The sequence below is a fragment of the Manis javanica genome, chromosome 1 (assembly GCF_040802235.1).
Source record: "Manis javanica isolate MJ-LG chromosome 1, MJ_LKY, whole genome shotgun sequence".
In the NCBI taxonomy this organism is placed as follows: Eukaryota; Metazoa; Chordata; class Mammalia; order Pholidota; family Manidae; genus Manis; species Manis javanica.
In genome coordinates, this window is record NC_133156.1 from 38690745 (window position 1) to 38716336 (window position 25592).

At 43.6% G+C, this 25592-nt stretch overlaps 1 protein-coding gene across 3 annotated transcripts in view; it reads left to right on the forward strand.

The window, feature by feature from the left end:
* Nucleotides 1–3348: 3348 nt before the first annotated feature.
* The window catches only part of CYFIP2 (cytoplasmic FMR1 interacting protein 2), a 117266-nt gene continuing 95022 nt past the window's right edge, over nt 3349–25592 (forward strand). For 2 of the 3 annotated variants that reach the window (XM_037025120.2, XM_037025121.2), the window contains exons 1-3: nt 3349–3458; nt 21663–21803; nt 23310–23399. In XM_037025120.2, the coding sequence (XP_036881015.1) occupies nt 21687–21803; nt 23310–23399 (207 nt within the window). In that variant the 5' untranslated portion in view covers nt 3349–3458; nt 21663–21686. Of the gene's footprint in view, nt 3459–3744; nt 3873–21662; nt 21804–23309; nt 23400–25592 lie in introns of those variants that run through there. The other variant, XM_017677272.3, reaches the window with a different exon arrangement.

The window sequence follows — 25592 nt, forward strand, 5'->3', positions numbered from 1 at the left end:
TCCAGATATTGTGCTATTGGTTCCTCTACAGCAGGGTCTGCTGACGGATTTTAAATGGATACCGAGATGTCCTAAGTGACTTGAAGCTTTTCTAAGAACAAGGCAACAGGGCCACACATTGAACCACAACATGAGGACCACAGCTCTGCAAGTGCAAGCCATTCTCTCCTGATGGCTGAGATCCTCTCATTGCTCACAGTGCAGCCTGGCATTGGACATGAAGGATACCTGAAGGCAGTAGACAGATGGCTGCAAATTTCACTGGCAGCATGCAAGCTAAAGTTTCATTTTTTATTATTCATTAACCCATTTTTACCGAACTCCTAGTACACACCTGTCTCTGAGGATGCAATGGGGAGCCAGACAGACACATCCTTTCTCTCTTAGATTTTATGCTCTTATGGTGGTGTGTACCAAGTGTGTCAACAATTATAAAACCACATAACAAATGTTATGATGGAGGAGGAAAGATGACTAACCCTAACCTAATCCAGACATGGAGAGATCTTGGATGAAGAAACAACCAAGTGATGCCAGGGTTCTTGTTCATGGAGCCAAACAATGAACTTCGCAAACACTTGAGGTAGGAGAGCAAGGTAAGGGCTTTTATTTAGAGATAAAGTGAGAGGACAGAGCTCTTGGCTCACGCCAGGAGGGGACAAGAGAGTCCGTGGTGGTGCATTATCTAGGAGATTTTATGCACAGTTGAAGATTTTCAGGAATGGGGGTACAGACTTGTAAGACCGCCTGCCCTGCCCCCAAGGTGGGCTGGGTTGTTGTCTATTTGCTTGGACTGTTTATAGTTGGGATTGCTTACCAAATTAGCCTTTTGCAGATTACTTGATTAGGATTGGAGAAGGGAAAGCAGCACATATGTATAGTTAAAAATAAGCTGGGCCTTTTAGCAGGCTAAGGCAAATTTTACAGTGTCATAATCTATTTGATACAGTGAAGTCACGGGTTATGCTGAGATACTTTTCTTTATCTGCAGAACAGTCAAACATTCCAGGCCAAGTTGCTGCTGGTGTTTTGAGCTTTAACTGATCTAACTGAAGATGTCTATATTCCTAGTCTGGTATCTTTACCCTAGAGAATTAGTGTGACTCTGACTTTGCATAATGCTTAACACAGAGTTTCAATAGGGACTTCTTTGCACATTGTTACATTGTTTTGACTGTAATTATCTCGCTCTGCTTTTTTTCCGGAGGCCTTCACCCCTACTCTGCCTAAACCCATGGTCCCTGTCTCATAAATAAATACTGGAAGGATGAATAGAAGTTAAGCGTCAAACAGGGAAAGTGTGGAAGGGGGAGGGAAAGGAGGATAGATCATTCCAAGCAAAAAGCTCAGCTTGTGCAAAGACCAAATGCAAGAAAGAACACAACAAGTTTGGAAGCTAAAGATTCCTTTTAGCTGAAGCAAAGCAAGCTTGCTCACAGCAGAAGAAATAGGAGAGGTATATGCCGGATCATGAAGATCTCCCTTCGTAGACAATGGCTTAGAGTTCAGGCTCCATCCTGAGAACAGTGGGGAGCTGGTGAAGTGCTTTAAGCATGGCAGGAGCACGCCCTTTGTTTTAACTTATGCAATTTTCCATAAGCAGAGGGACCTTGGAGTATATCCAGCTTACCTCATTGTGTATATGGGGAAACAGGCAAAGTGACTTGCCCAAGAAAACTTAGTTGCAAAACTAGGACCAAAAGGCAAGCCTCTGAATTACCAACACAGTGATTTCAACAAGACCATATTGCTTCCCCTTGTAAGCAAATAGAATTCAGAGTTCAGGGGGGCTTTTTTTTTGCCTAAGATCTAACTAAATATGTATGTAATAGTCTTTTATGTTTTTAAGCAACTCATTCCTAAAAGGTGAAAAGACAGGGAAGGAGCAACACGAAGAAATATGTCTTCCAGAAATCTACAACATCCAAAATAACGTGCCTTTTGGAATGAAAATCCAGTCTCTCATTGTCCCAAATTTGTAATTGCTAACACTCTAAATCCCAAAGATCACAATAGAAAAAGAAAAATTAAAAGATAGAAGCTTCAGTTCCGTTTTTAAAGCCATCCTTCACAAACACCCCCACAGCTTTCTCACGTGGCATCATGGACAGAAATGTATGTATATATATTTATATATAAGTCATCATTCCTGAAATAGCAATTTAAATTAGAATGAATGATGTAACATCAAACCACAGAGGATCGTGAATTCTGAGTGCTTGGGAAATGCTGTGAGATCAGCGAGGGCAAAGGCTTTCACAAGTCCTTTATCGGAGACTTGAGTAATTTGGCCCCTCTACAAATAGCTGCTAACAGGAATAGCGGGGTGATTAAGTATTAATCCGAGAGCCCTTGGCAAACATTTCAGAAAGGTTACCTTTAACAGGATTTTATCCTTTACCTACACTTTAAAATGTCTCAAATGCTTTTACGTATTTATCCAGAGAGGAAGGAAAGGCAATTATTATTCCCCACATTATAGATATGGTGGCTTCTCAGAAACAGTGGTGAAGCCACTTGATTAGGGGTCTCAACATTCGGTCTGAACGCCCGGTGGGCTGCATCTCGGTGAAAGCTGTTACTTTGGAGAGCTCTAAATGGCAGATAAGCCTTGAAGAGAAAGGCACCTGTTCTCTCAGTTCCTTCTTGGGCTTTGCCAGAAAAGACTTCCTGACCATATATTTTCCTTTTTGTCCTTTGGGCATTTCTTCCTGAATGAAGTTGAGGCAGGTCCCTGCTTAATGGCAGCTTCAGGGATTTGGTTCCAAGGAACTGACATGGAGTGCAACAAGGTGTCTTTGAGCAGAAGAGCAATAGTAGGGACCAGACTCAGTTGGTGGAAAGCCCCTTCCCCAACACTAGGTTTGTTTTCTGTATCACTTCACCCGGTTCTTTCCATCACAGAACTTATCCCAGCAGTAACTGGACCTTAGCTAGGTTAATTTATGCCGTCTCTTCCCCTAAATGATTAAGCTCATGGCACGGTGCTCGGAGCAAAATAGGTGCTAAATAAACATCAGGTAGACAAATGAACAATCGGAAATACTGCGAGATCAACCAGATGCGAACGGAGCACAAAGCTTCCGTCCTCCCAGCGCTGCAGGTGTGGCTCCCAGGCATGAGGCTGGGGGCAAGTTCTCCCTTCTCCATCCCCAGAGCAGGGACGTTGGATGTCCTGGGGCGGGAGCCCGGGCTGCAGGTCGGGGAGGCGCCAGCAGCGTGGCGGGGCGCCCGGGGCGCCCCTCGCCGTAGCCATTTCCTGCTCTTTGTGTGACAGCCGCGGCAGCCGGGGGCCGGGCACCGGGGCCGGGGCGGAGCCGCGGCGGGGGGCGGGGCGGGGCCGGGGGCGGGGCAGGGGGCGGCGGGCGGCGGCGCGGGGGCCGCCAGAGCATCCTGCGCCCCGGCGCGGGGCCCAGCGGTATCCTCAGGCTGCTCCCCTGGACCTGCCGCCGACCCAGGTAAGCTGCGCTCGCAGGCCGGGATGCCGGGGGGGCCGGCGCGGTGACCGGGATGCCGCTGGGGACGGCGACGCGGCCGTGGGGGTGCGCGAAGGGCCGGCGCCCCTATTCCTAGACCGCGGGGGGCGCTCGGCTCGGTGTCCTGGCTACCGCGGCCTGGGGCCCCCTAAGGCCCCCGGAGGCTGGGCCTGAGGCCCCGCGCGGCCCCCGCCCCCTCCGGCGCACCCTGGTCCCCGCGGCGCGGACCCGCTGCGGGGAGGCGCCGACATTCAGCTGAGCTCCGGCCCCGCGGCCGCAGCAGCAGGTGCGCGGCCTGCGCCGAAGCCGCAGGCCGGAGAGGAAGCGGCGCTAACCCGGAGCATCAGAGACCTGCAGCGGCCGCAAGCCCGGAGGTGGCGTTATCCTGGCGCCCAGGTACTGCAGAGCGCCGGCCTCCGCCGCGGCCTCCATCTCCTCCCCTAGGGCCGGCGAGAGCCGCGTGGGCCCGCCTAGCAGCAGCAGCGTCAGACACCCAGCGCCCTGCAGTTAATGTGAGATAGGTGGGGCGAGGGGCGAAGTGGCGATGCTTCGGGGTGGGGGCTCTAATGAGAGGGGAGGCGAGTCCGAGCAGCTTTGAAGCCTTCTGGCCTGCAAGAGCGTCGCCCTGCCCCCGGCTGGCAGGAGGAGGGAGGAGGAGGGAAGGGGCTGAGTGGGCCGACTCCCGAGCAAAAGGTTGGGTTTTCTTGAGCTCAGAAGAATCTGGAAGGTGCCTACCTGCTTTTTGTGGCCTCTGCATTTCAGGACAGCCCTCCCCTCGATGGGGACACACCGCCTACGTAAAAAGAACAGGAAGGGGGTGCTCTCAGTTCAGGGTGGAGGTGGGGGCAGGAAGCAAGGTCCCACTGGATATGGCTCTCTTCCCACCTGATGTGAACCAGGTAGGGAAGGACGCTGGGGCTGCCCAAGTGCCCTCACCAGACCAGGGGATCTGACTTTGACCTCTGCTTGCCTAGTTTCCTCAGCACAGCAGAAGCAGTCTCCAAGGGCTGATGGAGCCCGTCTTCAGGCCAGGCCACGAAGGTGGCATGGATCAGCTCCCTCGTGCTGTGCCCATGGCATGGGCAGGGAGGCTGGGCAGTCGTTCTGGCCTGACGGGCAAATCAAGACAGTGCTGGTTTACATGCTCCCCCCTTTCCGCCTCCTACGTGTGTCCTCTTTAAGGCAGCGAGTCTTACCTTATACTCTTGAGTACAGGCCCTGTTGGAAGCCATGCTGGCAACTCTGAAGATCACATATATTGGAGGGCAAAAATCTAGGTCCATCCCCTGGGGCAGGATTGTGAAGGCCTTGAAGGCTATTTTCTCCACCTTACGCCTTTCTCTATGACTCTCCTGGACACCGCCCACCTCCTCTTCCCTGTAGAGCCCTGTGCTTCTCTCATTCTCCTGTGTCAAACATTGTTTTCAAGAAAGGAGCCAGCGAATGCATTTATCTTCAAGAACTAAATACAAAAGAATTTCTAACTTGATGCAGAACAGGTGCTTTGGAAGTCATTTGACCAGAAGGGAAACAGAGGCTGTGAGGCAATTTAATGGCGAACAAAATATTTGACAATGGTGGCATTTCAGGCAGTGGGCTGGAAGTGGGAGTGGAGAACTAGGTAGCAGTTTTAGGGAACAGCTCTCGAAATGACAGTATCTAACAGCTGTCAGCTCTGTTTGCCGCAAGAGCTAGCTTTGGCCCTGAGGGCAAAAAAAATTGTGTGTGTGTGTGTAACCGGTCAGGGGTTGTGTGTGTGTGTGTGTGTGTGTATGTATGTATGTAACCGGTCAGGGGTTGTGTGTGTGTGTGTATGTAACCGGTCAGGGGTTACTGTCCCTAAAAGGCATTTGTGGAGCACCCTGTGTCCACTTGGGGGATGTGAAACTTTTCCATAGACTTACTGGGACTGGCTGCCCTCTGTCAGGCACTTACTATGCCACCAGAAGAGTGTGCTGGTGCTTGCACAGCCCGTGCCTCTGGCTGGTTCTGTACCCTGAGCCCCTGGCTAGGGCATCAGCTCTCTGCTCACTAAGCTTCTTCATTATGTTTTCTGGCGAGTTCTGACTGATTCTATATGCACCCAAGCCTGCCTTGTAAGTCCCTACTGGAAATGGAAAAGGAAAAACTTGCTTTAGGCTTTCGGCCAAGAGTGGGGTATACTACCCAGTATCAGAGGCTGACCTAAAGAAGAAAGCGGGGTATGGATTTAAAAACTGGAAAGGAGCCTCAAGAGAATATGAGATGTCTCCTCTGATAAATTGTGACCCCTCAGGCATTCAGTGGGCCTCCACTGCTGTCACTGACCAGCAAGTCAAACTGGCAACAAGCTAATTAGCGTTGGGAGCCGCACTCCTGGAAACCGCGCCAGGCCTCAGTCCCTATGTTTGAGGATCAGCCTCCGCTGTCAGAGAGGTTTCTTTTGGCTGCTTTTGGCCCCAGGGTTCCAAGAGCTTCACAAAATGGCCTTTTGTAGCCTCCATGTGTCCACCATAACAATGAGTCTGTTTCTTTACTGGCAAGTATTAATTATTCACTTGTCATTAATGAAACCAGACATCAGTCACCTCCTGTGGTCTTTATAAAAGGCCTTTGGTCTTGTTCTGAGGAGCAGAGCCATGTATAGGGTTCAGAGGATGAGCCCTGCTTTAGTAGTGGAGGTGGGGCAAGGGAGGGGAACAGGCTGCTGGGCAGGGGCAAGGGAGGCCAGCACAGGTTGGGGAGGACCTGGTTCTTCACTGGATGCGCTTACTAAATGAGGGATACATGAAAGTGCTAAATATAGTGTTTAGCTCATAGCAGGTACTATACTATTGTATATGTATTGTTATAATGTGTTAATTACATAGTGATTAAGAATGTGGCTCATGTAGTCAACCTATAGCTCTTACCAACCCCTCTACTGCTAGAGCCTTCCTGGATTTTGTTTTTCCCAGGGGAAGTGGTCTCTGTGACCAAGAAACCCAGCCCTAGGTTTACCTGCAAAAGGTAGCCAGAAGAGCAGTAAAATGAGGTATCAGTAAGGGCCTCGGGTAGGAAGTGCTACTGAGTAGCTCACTGAAGTTGGGTAGAACTTGAGTAGGCAGAAAAGGAGGAGGGAATACACTGAGCAAAAACCCAGAGATGGGTCTTATATTTCAACACACAAACAGAGGTCAGGAAGGACCTCTTCCTCTGTGTGCATTCAGCATTTTGCAACCAACCAAAAAAATGTCGAGGGCACACTTCACTTCCCGGGCAGACAGAGCAGTGCAGTGGACTTAGGACACAGGACATGCCCCTGACTTGCGGTGTGCCTTTAAATCAGACACTACCTTTCTGACTTTAAAAACTGGGCAAAGGAAAGCAGCTTGCCTAGCTTATTACCTACCTGTCACTACAGGAGCCCATGGATGAGATAATGTCTGTAAATCCCAGTCTGAGAAGAAAAGGCCATGGAAACAAGAGAAGGAGGGTCCTGAATGTGTGGTTCTTTTGGATAGCTACCTTCCATTCTTAAAGGGACAATTTATTAATTATATATTGTGTGTCAATTTAAGAAGACAAATCTGTGGCCTCTCTGTACTGCCGAGCCAAGGGGAAACTGAAAGGCACTTTGTGATTCACAGATTCTGTAAGGCCCCTGGTTGTCCTTGTCTGTACAAAGACACTTCAGAATTCAGTCAGTGGGTGTGGGACGCCTCCCAAGACACAGAGTTTGGGTACTGACTGCCTAGCCATGGCCATTATGCCAAGGGCTGTGTGTGATAATGCCTCAAAGCATGACCATTCAGGCCATACTTCTTGGGCCCTGGCAACAGAGGAGAAAATGATTTGGGTACAAATTCTCTAAAGAAATTATCTTGAGACGGCAGCACTTGGGGTTCAGGCAGAATTTCTTGGACGGATCATTCTAACTGAGTGGCATTTTGATAGACTTAGAGTGCAAGGAGAGAGGAAAGTAAACATGACCTTCTGGAGAGATGCCTGAGAAAGACCCACTGATGACTTCATCAATAGGCCTTTTGATTTTGTGTTTACAGCATCATTAGGTCATCTTAGAGCAGTGGTTCTTGGACTTCAGTCTCTTCATGGAATGGAGGGATATTTAGTATGTCCATGTTGTGTGGTCCGTATCTTCTAAATAAGGCAGGGAATGAGGTCCTCTGCAGCAAGTAAAGTTGGTGGACGGGCTAGGAAAGTTCAGGAGACTTCCGGAGGTTTGCAACAGCTGCCTCTGTGGGTGGAATAAGAAATCAGTTGGGGATGAATGAGAGGATTGTCCAACTTGACTGAAGGCCCAGCTGAGATCAAAGAATGCGTAGGGCTGATCCTCATAGAAAACACTCAATATCTCAGTGTTAAGTTTAGGGATGCCTGAGAATGAGTTTTGATTTGTGCTTTTAAAATGTGATGACTTAAGACCAATTTTAGCAAGGTATGAATGATGAGAAAAAATTCTGAAGTAGGGATCAGCCATCAACCTGCAAGCATGGTGTACCTTCATATGGGAAAGAGAAATGGGACCTGCTTCTTATGAGTTGAGGTGGAAACTGTCTGACAAAGGAATCTTCTAAATAAGTCTCCTCAAACTCATATAGCAGTAAGGCTGGTTTAGATATGGTGCCTCAGAAGACCATGATGTTGTAAATTTAAAGAAATGTATTTTTAACTAGAAGATAGGAACTTTGGCCATTGGCTCATACATTTAGCAAATCGTTCATGAAGTGTCCCTTAAGCAAGTAATGCCAAGTATAGTCCCAGCTCTGTACTACTTTTTATGTGTCAACTCAAAACAAAGATGACTATTACTGTCATTTTTGGTGATCCCAAGAATTGGTGAAATAAAGTAGCTTATAATGTAGTAGGAATTATGGACCCCAGACTGGGAGTGCTATTAGAATCCAGAGAAAAGAAGCTTCTGGTGGCATTTGACTGGTCCAACCTTCATGGAGGAAGCCTCTCTTGAACTGGGCCATGACTATGGTCAAGGATAGGATTTGAGAAGCGAACAGAACAGTTCACCAGGGAGTGCAGATGGTTTGAGCAAAGGCAGGAATGCCTGTGAGCAGGGTTGCAGCACCCTGAACAGCCTGGCCACAGTAATAGATAGTGCATGTTGGGATCTTTCAGGAAGTCCATTGGGTGGAGTGTCCCATCCATAGTCATAGTCATTTGCTTTCCTATTGGAAGGACACTGAGAGAGATTCAAGTCAGTGATCTTTTAACTAGCTGTTTTTGGTTTTGCTTTTTTTTTTTTTTAGTACATATAATGGATAGTATTGACATGCTCAACACATCACACCCACAGGCAATCAATCCCATCACTAGCTCTGCCCCATGTGCTCCCCCCCAAGCAACATGCAATGATTCCATGGCAGGACTTGAATGAACCCTTCCTCACACACAATAAGCTCCTTATTTGCAAATCTCACTGCTTGAACCATCATTACTACATGTTGCCTATAATAGTCTTCACAACAGAAGCTTTGATGTTGGAGTTGAGAGTCACTGCCCAGGTCAACCTCCCTATTTTACAGACCAGGAAATTGCTTTTTTAGAGTGAGTAAAAATGTGATGCTGGGGCATAAGTCATTCTGCAGACTGAACCATATTTAGATTGCAATTTCACATCAGTGAAGCGTGCTCTGATCTGGTGGTCTGAAGTCTTGCCCTTTGTTTCCACAGCAGATGCAGTGGCTTCCCTTTGTGTGTGAGCAGGTGCCTCTGAGAGGCAGTTCCTCTCCCTAGATCTAAGTCACGATGGTGTCCCTCATGGGGCAGCCTGTCACAGGCCCCAAGGGAGCAAACTGGCAAGCCTGCCCCTCTCAAGAGAAGGGATCTGCCTGGTTGAGTTGTCAGTGGAAAGGCCCCGTCAACCCTGACGACACAGGAAGTAGCAGAGTAAAACGGCTCTGCAGGGACAAGCTGCACCAGAGAAGGCCCACCAGGATCCTCTTTGCTGTAAGCAAAGAGGAGGATACACCCTCTCTACAGGCGCAAGTCGAGGCTGACTTGGACTTCTTTGCTCTGACCACATTATCCCTGTGTGGAGAGAAGGTGCAGATGACTGGGCCTCTGGTCCCAGAAGACCCACAGCGAGGGACTTAACCACAGAGACTGCCTAGAGACAGTGCTTTGCCCTGGCCAGGTGTCTGAACTGCTAGCAAGGTGGCCTTGGGTTGTCTCTTGAAGTAAATTTTAAAATTTTGATCAAAGCAATACATGCTTTAAAAAATCAAGTACTATTGAAAGCTCATAAGGAAGAATATCCATTCAGTTCCCACGTCCCTGCAGAGGCTGCTGCTTTTAACTCCTGGTTCCTTCCAGTAGTTGCCCCCATATCTCTATATGATATGCTTACACTGCTGTTTCTTGGTATATCTTTTCTACACATTGTCTGTTTACTTCCTGCTGTGACGGATGAAGATTCTGTTTTCTTAAAACATCCCCTCCCACCCCTGCCCCCACCTCCCAATATAGTAAGAGCTTTGTTTTAACTTAAATTATGTTTAAAGCATCTACAGTATTAAGATGTATAAATGATCACAGAGAGCCCAGAAATACTGTTTGATTATATTTCCATTCCTACATGGTTTTTCATTTTATTACAGAATGAGAATTCTTTTTCTCTCTCTCCCTTCCTTCCTGTCTGATTTTCTTTTCCAGCTCTGTCGTGTCTGTTATTGTATCCTCTCCTTTGTCTTCCCAGGTCAGTGTGTGCTAGCCCCAGCTCTGGCCCTAATTGGCCATGTGACCTTGCACAGTCCTCCTTTTTTCTCGGCCTCAGTGTCCTCATAGTAGAGGGAGAGCTGAAGCAGGAGGAGGAGAACTCGACAGCTGTCTTGTTCTCATTCTAAACCTCAAAGCCCATCACCCCACCTCAGTGGTTTCTGTCATCCGAGCAATCTTGCCTGCAGGGTGGGGCAGCCCCAAGACCTGACAGTTGGCAGTACAGCAAAAACAGGCAGGGGTGAGGCCTGGTTTGGGCCCTGCCCCATGGTGGTCCGGCCCACCCTGCATTTTAGAACTGCCCCAAAGGGTGGTGTGGGAGTGCCTGTTGCTCTCTTTTTCTCTCCCATCATCCCCTGTTGATTTTCATGCTATGTGGTCCCTGCTGGTAGGGGCAGCTTCATAGTCCCCAGTTCCCCAAGCTGCTGCTCCAGCTCTCTTTGTACCACCCCTGCTTATGTTGCACCCAGAGTTTCCCAAATGTAGTCATACAAATACTAACATTTTTTATAACAGCTCTATTGAGATATAGTTCACATACAGTTCTATTTAAAGCATACAATTCAGTAATTTTTCGTATGTTCACAAAATTGTGCAACCTTCATCACGATCAATTTTAATAACATTTTCATCACCCCGGAAGGAACCCTTGTGCCTGTTAGCAGTACCACCTATTTCCCCCACTCCCCACCCCAGCCTAGGCAACCACTAATCAATGTCTCTGTAGATTTGCCTATCCTGGACATTTCCTTAGCATATTGTGCTGCTTTCATCTGGCATAATATTTTTAAAGTTCATCCATGTTGTAGCATGCATCCATACTTCATTCCTTTCTGTGGCTGAATAATATTCTGTTGTATGGCCCTATCATATTTTATTTACCCATTCATCAGCTGATGGACATTAGAGTTCCTACTTTTCAGCTATTACAAATAATTGGTCTTTTATTTCATTGCTTATGCTTTGGTGTCATTACATATTCCAAAGTCACAAAGATTTACTCCTGTATTTTTTTTAAGAGCTTTATATTTTAGCAGTTATATTTAGGTCTTTGATCCATTTTGAGTTAGTTCATTATATGGTATGAAGTAGAAGTCCTTTATGCTTTTGCATGTGGATATCCAGTTCCAGGACCATTTGTTGAAAAGAGTATTCTTCCCCCATTTAACTGTCTTGGTACCCTTGTCAAGAATCAATTGACTATAAATATGGTGGTTTATTTCTTGCATCTCAGTTCTGTTGCATTGATCTGTATGCCTTATCTTTATGCCAACACCAGACTATTTGATTATTGTAGCTTTACAGTAAGTTTTAAAATTGGAAAGTGCATCTTACAGTTTTGTTCTTTTTCAGGATTGTTTTGGTTTTGTTGGGTAGGTTCCTTGAATTTCCATATGAATTTTAGGATGAGCTTGTCAATTTCTGCAGTAGCCAGCTGGGATTTTGAAAGGGATTGCATTGGATTGGTATCAGTTTGAAAGTATTGCCGTCTTAACAATTTTAAGTCTTCCAATTGATAAAAACGGGATATCTTTTCACTTACTTGGGACTTCTTTAAATTTTCAACAATGTTTTATAGTTTTCAGAGGATACATTTTTCACTTCTTTTGCTAACTTTATTCTTAATTGTATTGTTTTTGATGCTATTGTAAATAATTGTTTTCCTAATGTCATTTTGAGATAGTGCATTATGAATGTATAGAGATAAAGTTGATTTTTACATAGTCATCTTACCTTGTACAATCTTTCTGAACATGTTTATCCATTCCAATAGTTTTTCAGTAGACTTTTAAAGGATTTTCTACATCCAAGATCATGGCATCTGCGAGCAGAGGTAGTTTTACTTCTTCCTTTCTAACATGGGTACCATTTATTTCATTGTCTTTCCTAATTATCCTGGATAGAACTTCCAGTAGAATGTTGAATGAAAGGGAGCAAGCAGACCTTTTTGTCTTCTTCCTATTCTAGGGGGAACGCATCCAGTCCATCACCATTAAGTCTGATGTCAGCTGTGGCATTTTTTTATAGTTGCACTTAGTCAGGTTGAGGTTTTCCTTCTATTCCTAGTTTGTTGAGCCTTTTTATCATGAAGGAGTGTGCGATTTTGATACATACTTTTTCTGCATGTGTTGAGATGATCCTGTGAGATTTATTTTTTGTTTATTTATTCCTTGACGCGGCTTATCACATTGATTTTCGGCTGTTAATGTTAAACCAGTCTCACATTCCTGGGATAACTCTAACGTGCTCATGGTGTATAATCTTTTTTTATATTGCTTGATTTGGTTTTGTTGAGGAACTAACTTTGATTGAGCAGCTTCTACTTACCAAGCTATTTAGATGGATTAACTCACTTAATTTTCAAAGCCTATGAAGTAGGAGCTATCAGAGGTGAGGAAGGTGATGCTTAGAAGCATCATGTCCCAAGGCCATGCAGCCGGGCGGTGGGAGACTCCGGATTCTAACTGCAGCCCACTACCACACTGAACTGCCTCTCATGAACATGTCAGTGGTGGATGCGAGAGATTTTTCAGATGACACCAGACCTGTTTTTATTTTTATAGTTTCCCTCTGCTTATGACAAGTGATACTGGTTCTCTATTAGTGATGGTGATGTAAAACCTCCTTCCAAAATATATTTATAAGGTACAAACAAAAAGTCTATTTGAAAAAAGATTACATAAATAATTGTATAGGCAGTTTATGGATGTGACTGCATTTTCCATGTTGATTTAGATCATCTGTGTTATTAATAGTGAAGGAGGAGGAGTGGGAAAACAAGACATGAAGACACGGCCGACTGTAGGCCATCTCATTCCTCCTGGGTTGTCAGGGGCTTCAGGTGGGTTCATGTGTTCTTCCATCCCGTCCTTCCTCCCTGACTAATCTGTCCTCAGCCCTCTGCTGAGGCGCCCAAGTTTGAAATGATGAGTAAGAATTAGTCTCTGTCCTCCAGGAGCTTGTACATGCATGCATCTTGCTGCCCTAGGGAGGGCATATGTTTTATTTCATGGGCAAACTTGGGCTGATTGTAGTGGCTGCCTGGAGTTCCGTATGACTGCAAGGATTCTGAGGCTGCCTGTGGACTCACTGAGAAATAGAGACATTATCTACTAGTAACGTTTGCCCTGGCATGGGAAGAAGTAGCAGGACTTGGGACCCCTCTGAGGCAGAAAGGGTCAGAAGAGAGCTGCTGTTAACACACGTAGGAATGGAATTGCAGGGTCATATGGTGACTGTGTGTTTTAAAATCTGAGGAACTGCCAACTGTTTCCCAAAGCTGCTGCACTATTTTACATCCTTACCAGCAATGAATGACGGTTCCAATTTCACATCCTCACCAACACTCCTAATAAGTCCTGGGGGTTCCAAGGAAGCAGCAGTCACGTCACAGAGGGGAGACACTTGAAGGATGAGTGAGATCAGGACATACATTCACATAGCAATGGGGGAAAGAAATTTTATTTCACAGATACTTGCTTACAAGATATTCAAGCTTTTCACTCTAAGTGCTCAAATATTAAGCATTTGAACCGTTTTGATAGTTCTTTCTAAAATAGAAATAGCTTCTTTTCTGTTTATATTCCTCTTCCTCCTTTTCCCCTACATAAAAACCTGGTATTTTGGACCCAGCAATGCCTTTCTTGATGTTTTGGCCTCCCTGGTCATCCATTCATTGAACAAATCTGTTTAGCTACAGATGTGTGCCTACCACTGTGCTAGGAGCTGGGTATGGATTAGATGAAGTTCCTGCCCCTGGAACTTGTCATTTAGGGCAGGAGAGAAAACATGATAAGTTGTATAACACAGCATTATAGATGCCATGAAAGAAGGTGCTCACTGGGTTCTGTGAGTACCAGAGGAGAAGGTGGGTTCAGGTAGAGGTGGGGTGTCAGAGAGGCCTCTTCAGGAGGTAACAACCTCCTTAGGTCTCATCCAGCTGTGGGGTCATTCTACAGCGTATTGAGTTCTGTTGTACACCACGATATTGTGATACCACTGCAGGCTATCAAAACGTGCAGAGTTCTTATTCCTGCACGCCGTGGCTCAGACCCCTATGCCTGCATGGGTCTTCTCTCCATCTTGTGCCGCTCTCAGCTTCAGGCCTGCTCCTAACCTGCAGTTTTATTTTATAGATCGGCATGGGTAAGGCCCTAAAGGTGATGCCAAGTGGCTACTGTAGGGTGTGAAGCCACAAGGTCTGACCACCGATAGGTAGAACATCTCTGTAAAACTCCTCACTCCCAGCTTGCTCAGTCCCAGCTATGATTCCTTTCGGTGCAATTTATGGAAGTCCTGTGAGATGCACACAAGTGACTGTGTGCCTGCTTCACCCCCCTGCCTGTGCAGAAGCTGACTCTCATGTGTGAAAGGGTCTCAGCTTTAGGGGGAATACAATGACCTGTGGAGCTATGTGCTGTCACAGCAAACAATCTCTGAACACACCCAACTCACACCCATGATGGATAAGCAGGCTATCTCCAGATTCCTTCTTTGGATTTTTCCTTGCTCAGTCAAATGCTACTCAAAAACATTTTTAAAGAGGGACAGTCGACACTTCCCTTTTATTGATTTTTTTATATTTATACATTTATTTACATGTTTACTTATATTTTACATATATAAATATACACGTATATATATTTTTAGATTTATTTTTATTTATTTCTTTTAGTGGCTTTCTAGCTGTAGAGATTTATAGACAGGGAAAATCTTTCCCATCCCCTTGATGTTCATGGCACCCAATGGTGACAGTTACCTAATCTTTCTAGCCTGGCAGAGTCTTGTTCTAATGGAGGAAGGAAAAGGCAGTCAGACTGGAGGGGGGAGCGGGGAGTAAAATGCTTTGTACCTTTCCAGAAGGTACAAAAGTAGGTGTGGTTTAGAAGAAAGGGCAGAGAACTGGGAGTCAAGATATCCCCTTTCTGGTTTAGCTCAGCCGCTAGCCACCCGTGTGACCTTAGATGAAAGTTTTCTCTTCTCAGTAACACCCTGTCCTCCTTAGAAAACAGCAAAAATAACACCTGCCCCTTGAGCCTGCAGGATAGTTGTGATTGAGGAGAAAGATCAATATGAAAGATCTAAAGAGTTGAAATATTAGTATAATGATAATAATGCCTTCCTTTTCTGTAGGAGAATTGTTGCAATGTTTAATTCATCCATTCACTTCAAAAAGAGGCCACCTGACTTAACTAACATTCCCCCGGTGCTTGTTCTGTGCTTGCTACCTGCATAAGCATTCTGTGTGCCATAGCATTGTATTAGCCCTTAGGATAAATCACTAAGGGGGGGACTATTATTTATTAATTATTAATTGTCCTTTTGCAGTTAGGGAAACTGCAGCTCAGGGGGGTTAAGTAGCATGCAGGATGGTTGTATAGCTAAGTCACAGATAATAGATCTGAACCCATAGCTCAAGCATAACCACTATACTTAGCTTGGTATTCCACTTTAAGGAGAAATACCTTACTTTTTTTCATTTGCCTTCCAAAAAGTCAAACAGAAAATGACAGTGCAAATCTTTGCTTATATAGTAGCAGGGTTTAGGGTGTGGGTGCATTCCCAAAGCCAGGCCCTCCCAGCACCCACCCTGCATTGGTGGGACCCACCCCCTCTTGCTCGGATCTGTCAGTCATCTGAGCCAGCGGTCTCCTAAAACCCTTCTCAGAAGCAAATTGCCTGTGAGCCCAATGTTATTACTTCTCTGTGAAACCAGGCCACTAAGTTCACTAAGTTTGAGTTTTTTAGGAAGACACTGAGTTTAAATCTTCCATGAAAGCCCCACGCTGAGAGGTTGCAGTTGTTTCTGGTAAATTTTGCTCCTTAAACACTGGTAACTTTTAAATATTTTACTCATTCTCTTCCAAAGCATCAAAATGGCCACATGTTCATAGACTTAAAAGACATAAAGAATTATTCTCATTTGGGAAATTGCATAGCAGGCACGATGCTTGGGCAGGAGAGGAAGTACTTATTTTCATCAAATACCTCTGTTAAAATTTCCAGAAGGTTTTTTTCTTTCTGATTGATGTGGAGTTGGCAGTGATTTACAGCACTTGGGTTAAAAATGTCTGATTTCCTTCTCCTTTAGGCAGTGAATGATCTACAAAACACACACAGGTATCCATTAGAGAAGCTGTATTTACAAGGAGAAAAGAAAGGTTGCCTTAATGGAAATAAAGACTCCTAATTTATTGGCTTTGTAGGCTGTTCCTTTATTGATTCTCTCCAAGGGAAGTACAGAGGTTTTATTGTGTTAAAGGGAAAAACCATAGGGGTTATTCTGGTAAATGAGTTATTTTGAAGTCTGAAATTCAGAAGAAACTCAGGTTATAGAAGAAAGGAGAAGGCAAAGATCATGGCAAGTAGGACTCAGGAAAGATAAAGGAAGGAAGGTAGTTAAGAACTGGTAATGTCTACACTGAGCTGGGGGGTTTTATGGAAAATTTTAAACATATAATACTGGATAGAGAGAAATATAATACACTTCTATGTAAGCATCACACAGCATTAACATTTATTAACTCGTGACCAATTTTCTTTCATCTGTTACTCACTTTATCCCCATCTAGTATTTGGAAGCAAATCCCTGCATCATTTTATCCATATTTTAGTAGCTATTTCTAGAAGATAAGGACTCTTAAAACAAAACCTCAACATAATCGTCATATCTAAAAAATAATATTTCCTTAATATTCAAATATGCGGTTACTATTAAGTTTTCTAATTTTCACAAATATTGTCAGTTTTATTATGGTGGTTTGTCTGAAACAGGACCAGAATAAAGCTGACACATTGCCCTAGTCTGTGTGAAGTCTCTCATCATCTATAGCTTCCTCCTCTATCTTTTTTTCCTGATGCCATTTATTTGTTGAAGGTGTTGAGTCATTTGTCCAGCAGAGTTTCCCATAGATTGTATTTTACTAATTATATATCACTGTGGTGTACTTTACTGTTTTCTTCTGTCCTCTGTTTCCTGTGAATTGATATCAAAGGCTTCATCCAATTCAAGTGTTTTACTTAGGGTCTGGCATTCTTCAAAAGGTGATGGTGTGTTTTTCCATCAGGAGTTGTGTGATGTCCAACCGACTTTCTTTTAGTCATGTTAGCAGCAGTTGATCAGGGCCTACATCCATTTGTTCATTATGGGTTGGAAAATAGGGACATTTTAATTGTCAGTATTCCTGAAAAAAAATTATTTGGAGAGAAACACCCTGTTCTAACCAGTCTGGTTCCCCAGTGCACGGTAAAAGCAGGTTCAACTTTTGCTTCTTTTCTTTCATTTACTGATTTTCAACATAAAATTTGTATCCTCCAGCAGTAATAAAACCAAGTTTTTGTTGGGTGTCTTTATGAGCTCATGGATTTAAACATATTTGATATAGCTTCAAGTCCATTAAGTTTTGCCATCAGCGTTCACATCGCCCCATCTTGGGCCAGTGGAAGCTGCCTCAGGTTGGCTCCTGGGTCGCTTGGCTACGACCCCAGTCATAGGTAGATAGCTGCTTCCTTCCTAAACCTGCTGTTCTAGACCATTCTAATATGTTTTCTGTCCCAAACCTGGGCTCAGCTCTTTCTTCAAGGAGCACTGACCCTTTCAGCAGAGTCCATGGTGTGTGCATACCCAGCCTGGGCACCAGCAGGCTCTCTGCCTATGGCCTGGTTATTGTTTCTTGATCTTTTCAGTTGACAGAGTTGAGAAATAAATACACATATACATACAAACATGTGTATGTGTGTATACATATATTTATCTTTTAAGTTAAAACACACTATGAGTTTCTACTGATATCTCAAATCCACATTCAGGATTAGGTTTTTATGTGGTCCTGTACCTCCTTTCTCCCATGTCAGGAATACCAGTTCTCATCACCAGGAATGAAAAGAATTAGAGCATTCCAAAATCACTCATTTCTTTTACCTCGCATCGCATTCAAACATTCTCACCACAACAGTGCACCAGTATAATTAGGAAAAAAGCTTGAGAGATCTTCTTGCAACTCTTTTTGTTGTTTTTAGAGTATGTCCCACCAGGCATGTAGGACCAGATTTCCAAATTTTAAAATCACTGGGACTAGGTCCCTTCTGTAGTTATGTCAACAACTAATACACATATGCCTTCATTTGTTTAACACTACTTTTTGTTTTGGGAGTTGCTGTTTAAATTTAAATTTTATTTTATAATTATGTAAATTATGTGATTTCAAAGTTCAGGCTACAACACAAGATATAGTCAAAGAATTCTGGCTTCTATCCCTACCCCCTTAACCATACTCCCTGCTTTTCCCCCTTCTCTATAGGTAGCCAATTTTTTAAATTATATGGTTAATCCTTCCATTATTTGTTTTTTAATATAAGAAGTGTGCATGTATGTGCATCATCACCCTTAGACAGATGAGAGCATACTGTACACAGCATATGGAGATCACCCCATAGTTGCAAATGTAGAAAGATTCCTCATTGCTTTTTATTGCTGCCCAGTTTTTCATAGTAAAAAACTGTATAGCTGTGCTATGGTTTATTCAGATGGTCCTCTGCTGATTAGACATTTGCAATTTCCAGTCTTTTGCTATTACAGGTAGTGCTGAAGTGAAGAGCCTTGCACAAATATCTTCTTGCATTTTCGTCACCGCGTCTTTGGCTAGATTCCTACAATGCTGGTCACAGGATAAAATGCTTATAGGAGTTTATTCGATATTGCCAGATTTCCTTCCATAGGGGTTGTGGCATTTCACATCCCCACGAACAGTGTTTGAGAGGGCCTGTTTCTCTATAGTCTTTCCAACAAGTATGTGTTGTTCAACATACGGCTTTTTTGCCAATCTGTCATGAGAAATGGCATCTCCATGTAATTTTAATCTGGATTTGTCTTGTTATAAATGAGGTGTAGTGATTTTTTTTTAATTCAGTCTTCCAGGTACTGTGGATGGAACCCAGACCTTTTATTATTAAGAAGCTGTGTGTGTGCATGGTGTGAAGGGTCACAGGGAAGACAGTGTAGCACAGAGAAGGCAAATAGTGAATCTGTGGCATCTTACTACACTGATGGACAGTGACTGCAATGGAGTACGGGTGGGGACTTGATAATATGGGTAAATATAGTAACCACACTGTTTTTTCATGTGAAACCTTCATAAGAGTGTATATCAATAATAACTTAATAAAAAAAAAAAAAGAAGCTGTGTGTGTGATTCTTTGGCACAAGCAGGACGAAGGACCACTAATGCACCGTGTTTGAAAAGACCTCGCCCAGAGCCCAGCCTGGGCTAGCCCTCCAGCCACTATGCGTGGTCTCGTAGTGTGAGTCTGAGCACTTGGGAGGAAGTACAGACTCTGGGGCTGGAGAGACCTGGGTTCCAGTCCTGACTCCACACTTACTGGCACTTGGCCTTGCAAAATTACTTAAATTCTTAGCTTCTGTTTGCTCATTTGTAAAATGGAAATAAGCAGAGCACCTACCTTTATAGGGGTGATGTAAGATTAAAATAGTTGAGTGCTTGGCAGAATGTCTGACACAGAGTAAAGGCTAAAGAAATATTTGTTTGTTTCATTGTTATTATTATTATTTGAATTTATAAAGGGAACTATTAGGACTTTGGTGGTTGTAGATCATTAGCCCCTGTACAATCATTAACCCCTCCTGTAAAATGAACTTAATGTTCATTAAGAAAGAAGACAGTCTTTTTTGTGGATTGGCAAATGGTTTTGCTGTAGAACTGGATGCCACATTTTCCGTTCAGGGGAGAGAAGAGGAAGCAGCATAGGTGTGGAGAGAAACGACCCCCGTGAGGCCAGGCACCTGCCAGGGACAGAGGCGGAAGTCCCTTCAGAGCTCCCTGTGTACTCACTGTACGTGACCTTCGCTGCTGCCAGAGAGCAGCAGGAAGGTGTGCAGAGAACTCCGTGAAGTGTGAAGCACCCTCCGCTTCTCCGCCCCATCGGCCCTCCCAGCCACGGGCCTAAAGGAGATGCTAGTTTAGGGCAGCTCACCGTTGGGTAGCTCTGCCGCTGTTTCAGGCCTTCGTGGCTGCCAGACCCACTGTTCCTGTCAGCGGCCCTTTTCTGCCCTGGCCTCTGGCAACACATCCTGATGAGTGAGACAAACTCCAGCCCTTGAACTTGTCTCACACCTCCCTGGGTCTGGGATGGGGATGGGGAGTGAGGGGCGCTCCAGCTTTCAGGGCAGTGGGCCTTCTCTTTGTTTCCTTACTCAAATGTGCTGAAGGGTGAGCTTAGTAGTAGGTAGTAGTAGTATTTTTATAAAACCCCATTTTAAGATTTTTGTTCACCTAGTCTACTCTTTGTTCTGCTTTGCTGTGTTTATTTGCTTCATTTATTTCTGCTTTTTGTAATTACAATCCATGAATTCTCATTTCTTTGGGTTGATTTCTATTTTTTCTTTAGATTTTTAAGTGGGAAATTAGAGCCAGTCAGTTTCACCTATTTTCTACTAAATGCATTTATAACATTCATCTTCTCTTAGTTCTAAATATTTTATCATTTCTATTTGAATACTTTTTTAGCTATGAATAACCTTGAAGTATGTTTTGACAAATTTTCATAGGTATGGGGGGTTGACTATAATTTGCATCCTTGATATCTGATTTTATTGCACTACATAATCAGTAAATGTGACCTATAGGAGGTCATATTTGGGAGAATTTATGAGAACCTGTTTTATGACCTAAATCACGGTAATTTTTTTATCAGTGTTTCATATGTGCTTAAAAAATGAGTATTCTGTTTGCTGGGTGCTGAGTTCTTAAAATAGCAAGTAGCTTGATTTGGGTGCCTGTGTTGTTCAGCTCGTCTTCATCTTCACTGCCTGGCAAAGTCCTCATCCAAGCCACTGCACTCTGCCAGGGTCCAGACACAAAAATGTCCATTTAGGGTTGATTTGTTTGGTGTGTTTTATAAAATATAGCCAACCCAAGGAAGACAATTGCAAATATTTTTATTCTCTTTTTGTAAATAAGATTAATTATGCTGGAGTCAATTCTTTTAATCCCAATTTAATTAGTCATAAAGCCTAGGCTGTGATTTCAGGTTGATAATCTTGGCTGTCTTGATCATGGATATTTGTGCTGTGCAATAATTTAAGAGAAGAACTGATAAATATCCACCTGAAGAACAAAGACTGGGAGGTGACTGTGGCCTGTGTCCTAGCATCAGGCGTCATCTGAGGCCCTTGGCCCATGGTCACTGGTTGCATGGACTTCACATGACCTCTCTGAGCCGTCTTCGTTTAGTAGTTACGTGGATAAAACACCACCTGCCATGATAATCACAGAGGGTTGTGGTGAGGCTTAGCTGAGACAATAGACATAAAAAAGCAAACTGTAAGAGATTCTCAAATATCAGGTGCAGTTGGTTACAATGCATGTTAATTTCGTCTATTCTCTGGAAGGAGCCTGGACAGGGTGAGATTGGAGTGATGTCTGCAGACCCCTGAAATGCTTCTCTTCCTTTCCCTAGGTGCGGGATACAGAACCTGCAGCCATGGCCGCCCACGTCACCCTGGAAGATGCCCTATCCAATGTGGACCTGCTGGAGGAGCTGCCCCTCCCCGACCAGCAGCCATGTATCGAGCCTCCCCCTTCCTCCATCATGTACCAGGTAATTCCCCTAGAGCCTTGGGGGCTTCTGAAGCTCTGGGGACCCCTAGGGTTTGCCCTGAAGGCAGAGGGAAGGGGGGTATCTGCATCTGAAAGGTGAAAGGCCACAATCTGATGGAGTCCCTTGTGCACTGGTTGAGCTGAGTGTAAGGAGTAGATTAGCTAGTACAAGTACACCAGGGCCATTTCTCTTACCCAGAGAAGGCTTGTTCATCTGCTCTGACCCCAGATACCTTCTCTGTTCTTGCTATGGTATCGACCAAGGTTTTGGCAGCTCTGACCTCATGAATTAAACATAGCAATTTAGAAACCCCAAGAGCCTGCCTGGGTAATTACTTTTCCTTCATGTATGTGCGAAGAGTTTTCCACTCCCCAGAGCAGCTAATGGCTCAGGGAAGCTGGTCACAGTCCCTTGCTTTTGCCTAAGAGAGGTGAACTTGCGATAAACTAGGATCACCTTGCTCAAAGCCCTGATTCCCCCCAGGGCGTGGTGGGCAAGCATCAGTGCAGCCAGATCAGCCTTGCCAACAGCCCCTTGTCTGGGTGTGCCAGGCAAGTTGGCCACGTTAAGTAAGATAGGTTAATTTGGAATTTCTAGTTGTATTTGACCTTTTGAAAGTTCTTGGACTGCTAAATGAGACTAAATATAAATGCATAATATATTTTTAATTTCATTTAATGGTTAGATTGATTAAGCACATGCCTGAAGGTTTACCTCATAAACTTAGTTTAGGTACATTTTTCTAACCCAGATTAAATTTTTAATTATTTAAGTGTCTGTTTTATTATAAGCAATACAGAAGGGTATAGCAAAAATTTCCCTGTAACCATGTCTAGACACACATACCTTTTTACCATATATATGATAATAAAACATATACTTATAAAATATATATATATAAGATACATTTTATAAATATACACAAAAATAAATATGTATTACTCAAAGTGAATTACTCTCTCTCTATATATATATATTGTTCTATGATTTGGCTTTCTTAGCTTAAAATTTATTATGTGTTTCTTTTCCATGATAGTACTATACTGCTATCACATTATTTTTAGCCATCATATAGTAGTACTTATAAGTACATTGTACAGATATACTATTATTTAATGTAGTGTTTTCCTGTTAATGGATGTTAGGTGGTTTCCAATTTTTCCCATCACAAAAGCTATAGTTATTATCCTTGTAAATCTGTATCTGTATCCTCAGGTGAGTATTTTTGCAACTGCTGGGTGAAAGCAGCGCACATCTTACCTTTTAACAGCTATTGAGGCTTGTATACCTTAAGCATTTACTACTGAGCAGATGCGTCCCTGTCTGTAGCCGGCTTCTGACCATAGTGACTCAGAGTGGGATCCCTGGGAGAAGGTAAGAGGTTGATGTGGACAAAGGTTTCCAAGAACTTGTGGCATCTGTTGGCGGAGATTTATTTCCTGGATGCCCAGCCACCTTGGACCTGTTTTCCAACCAATAATTGTTCCTGTCCTTTAATTCCTACAGGCTAACTTTGACACGAACTTTGAGGATAGGAATGCATTTGTCACGGGCATCGCAAGGTACATTGAGCAGGCTACGGTGCACTCCAGCATGGTGAGTCTCCACAACCCTGGTGGCATGGGAGGTGTCCTGGGTGGCATTGCACAGGGCCATATGCTCGGCTGTGCCAGGAACCCCTGCCTCAGTCAGACCCCACTCTCTGAACCCATTTTCAGCCTGGCACATCCCCTCAATGCCTGGGGCACACATGCCCTCTGTTGTCCAGCTTTGCAAGTCCTACTCACCTGTAGAGCCCAGTTGAATCCCCACTGTTTACTTTCCTGAGCTTCCACAGCTTTTTTGGTTGACATGTGATAGATCCTGCCTTGTCTTACATGCTGTAGATTACTGTCTGTGTGGGATTTTGTCTCTTGAGCAAAGTAAAATTTTTCTCCAAAAAATGAAAGTGGCTTTAGAATAACACATTATTTACTTGAGGAAGCTCGTAGTCTCAGTCATTCACAAGTGGGGTCAGTCATCTGAATGAATGACTTGGAATACTCATGTCTACTAGTGGGCAATTTGGCACTAGTAAGTAGACACACATTCCCTATGTTACTGTCACTTCCCTTTTTTGACATGTGTTCTGAAGTTACAGCAGCAGGAGACTTGCAGACTTGATCTTGGTTCTCTCTGGTCTCAAGAACAGCATGTTACTGATTTACAAAGTTCTCTAAAGTAAGAATTGAAAGGTGTGAGTCGGTGACATTTACTGCTGAAAACAAAACTATAAAAATTAATAAACTCCACATTAAATCCAATCTTGTGTTAGGATATTGTACTACGATTTATGAAATGGTTGTGTAGAATAAAAAATAATCAGTAAGGGTTCACTTTTATATCAATACATTATATAAAAGAGATGGTCTAGTAATACTCTTTTTTATTATATTTTTTGGGATATACTTCATTTAACAAAATTCACCATGTAAAGTGTATGATTCCAAAATTTAAAAATATATTCGCAATGTTAAACAACTATCACCATTATCTAATTTCCATCACCAAAAAGAAACCTCAAACCCAATTCCTCTCTCTACGCACCACCTGACAAATGCTGGTTTACTTTCTGCTTCTATGGATTTGTCTATTCTGAACATTTCATCTAATTGGATCATATAAAATGTGGCCTTTTGGGTCTGGAATCTTTCACTGAGCATAATGTTTTCAAAGTTCATCCATGTTGTGTTATGTATGAGTATGCCATTCTTTTTTATAGGTGAATATATTGTTCCATGGGGTGGCTTTACCACATTGTTTTTATCTGCTTATCAGTTGATGGACATTTGGTTTTTTTTTTTCCACTTTCTGACTATTAGAACAATACTGCTGTAAACAAGCATTCAAGTTTCTGTGTGGACATGTGTTAGCATTTCTCTTGGATATACACCTGGGAGTGGAATTGCTGGTCATACGATAACTGTGTTTAAATTTTGAGAAACTGCCAAGCTATCTTTTTCCTCATAATACTCTTAACTCCCTTTACAGATTAATTAGCATGTGGTATGGGTGTGTGTGTGTGTATGTTCTGTTTAATTCTCATAAAATTCTCAGGGGTTGTTACTATCATCACTTTTAAACAGATGACTAAATTAAGAATTTTAGGTTAAGTGATTTCCTGAAGGCCAAAGGGCTAAGAAATGATGATGAATCTGGGGTTGAAGCCCAGCTGTTTGGACTCTGAGTTTAGGGGTAACACTTACTAGGTGAGGTGAGTCATCACTGTATTTCTCGGATTGATTCTTCAAGCTGTTGTTGGTTTTGCCATCTGTTCTGTATTATTTTTAAAAATTGATCTTAATCATTTTCCTGCTTGTGAAATAGTAACATGGGTGCTTATAAAAGTACAAACATTATAGTCCTATGTGATATGGAAAGTGAAAGTCCCTGTTTATACAACCCCACAGGGAAATTGCTTTTCATAGCGTGGTGTGTATTCCACCACAGTACCTTGCAAAGCGCAATAACACAGTCTCAGAATTATTCCTCTTCATTTGGTTTAACCTGCTGGTTTACATGCTGTGTTTTTACTTGCTATTTTCTCGCCAACAGCATATCTGGGACAGATTTTCTATTGGAACAGATAGGTCTGCCTCCTTCTTTCTAAGGCGGTCATCCATCTGCTTCTAGAGCCCTTGAGTTCTGAGGAGGACAATTTAGGCCAGTGCTTCTCAAACTCATTGTGCACCAGGGAGTGTGAGTCACCTGGGAATTTTATTGAAATGCAGATTCTGACTCCATAGGCCC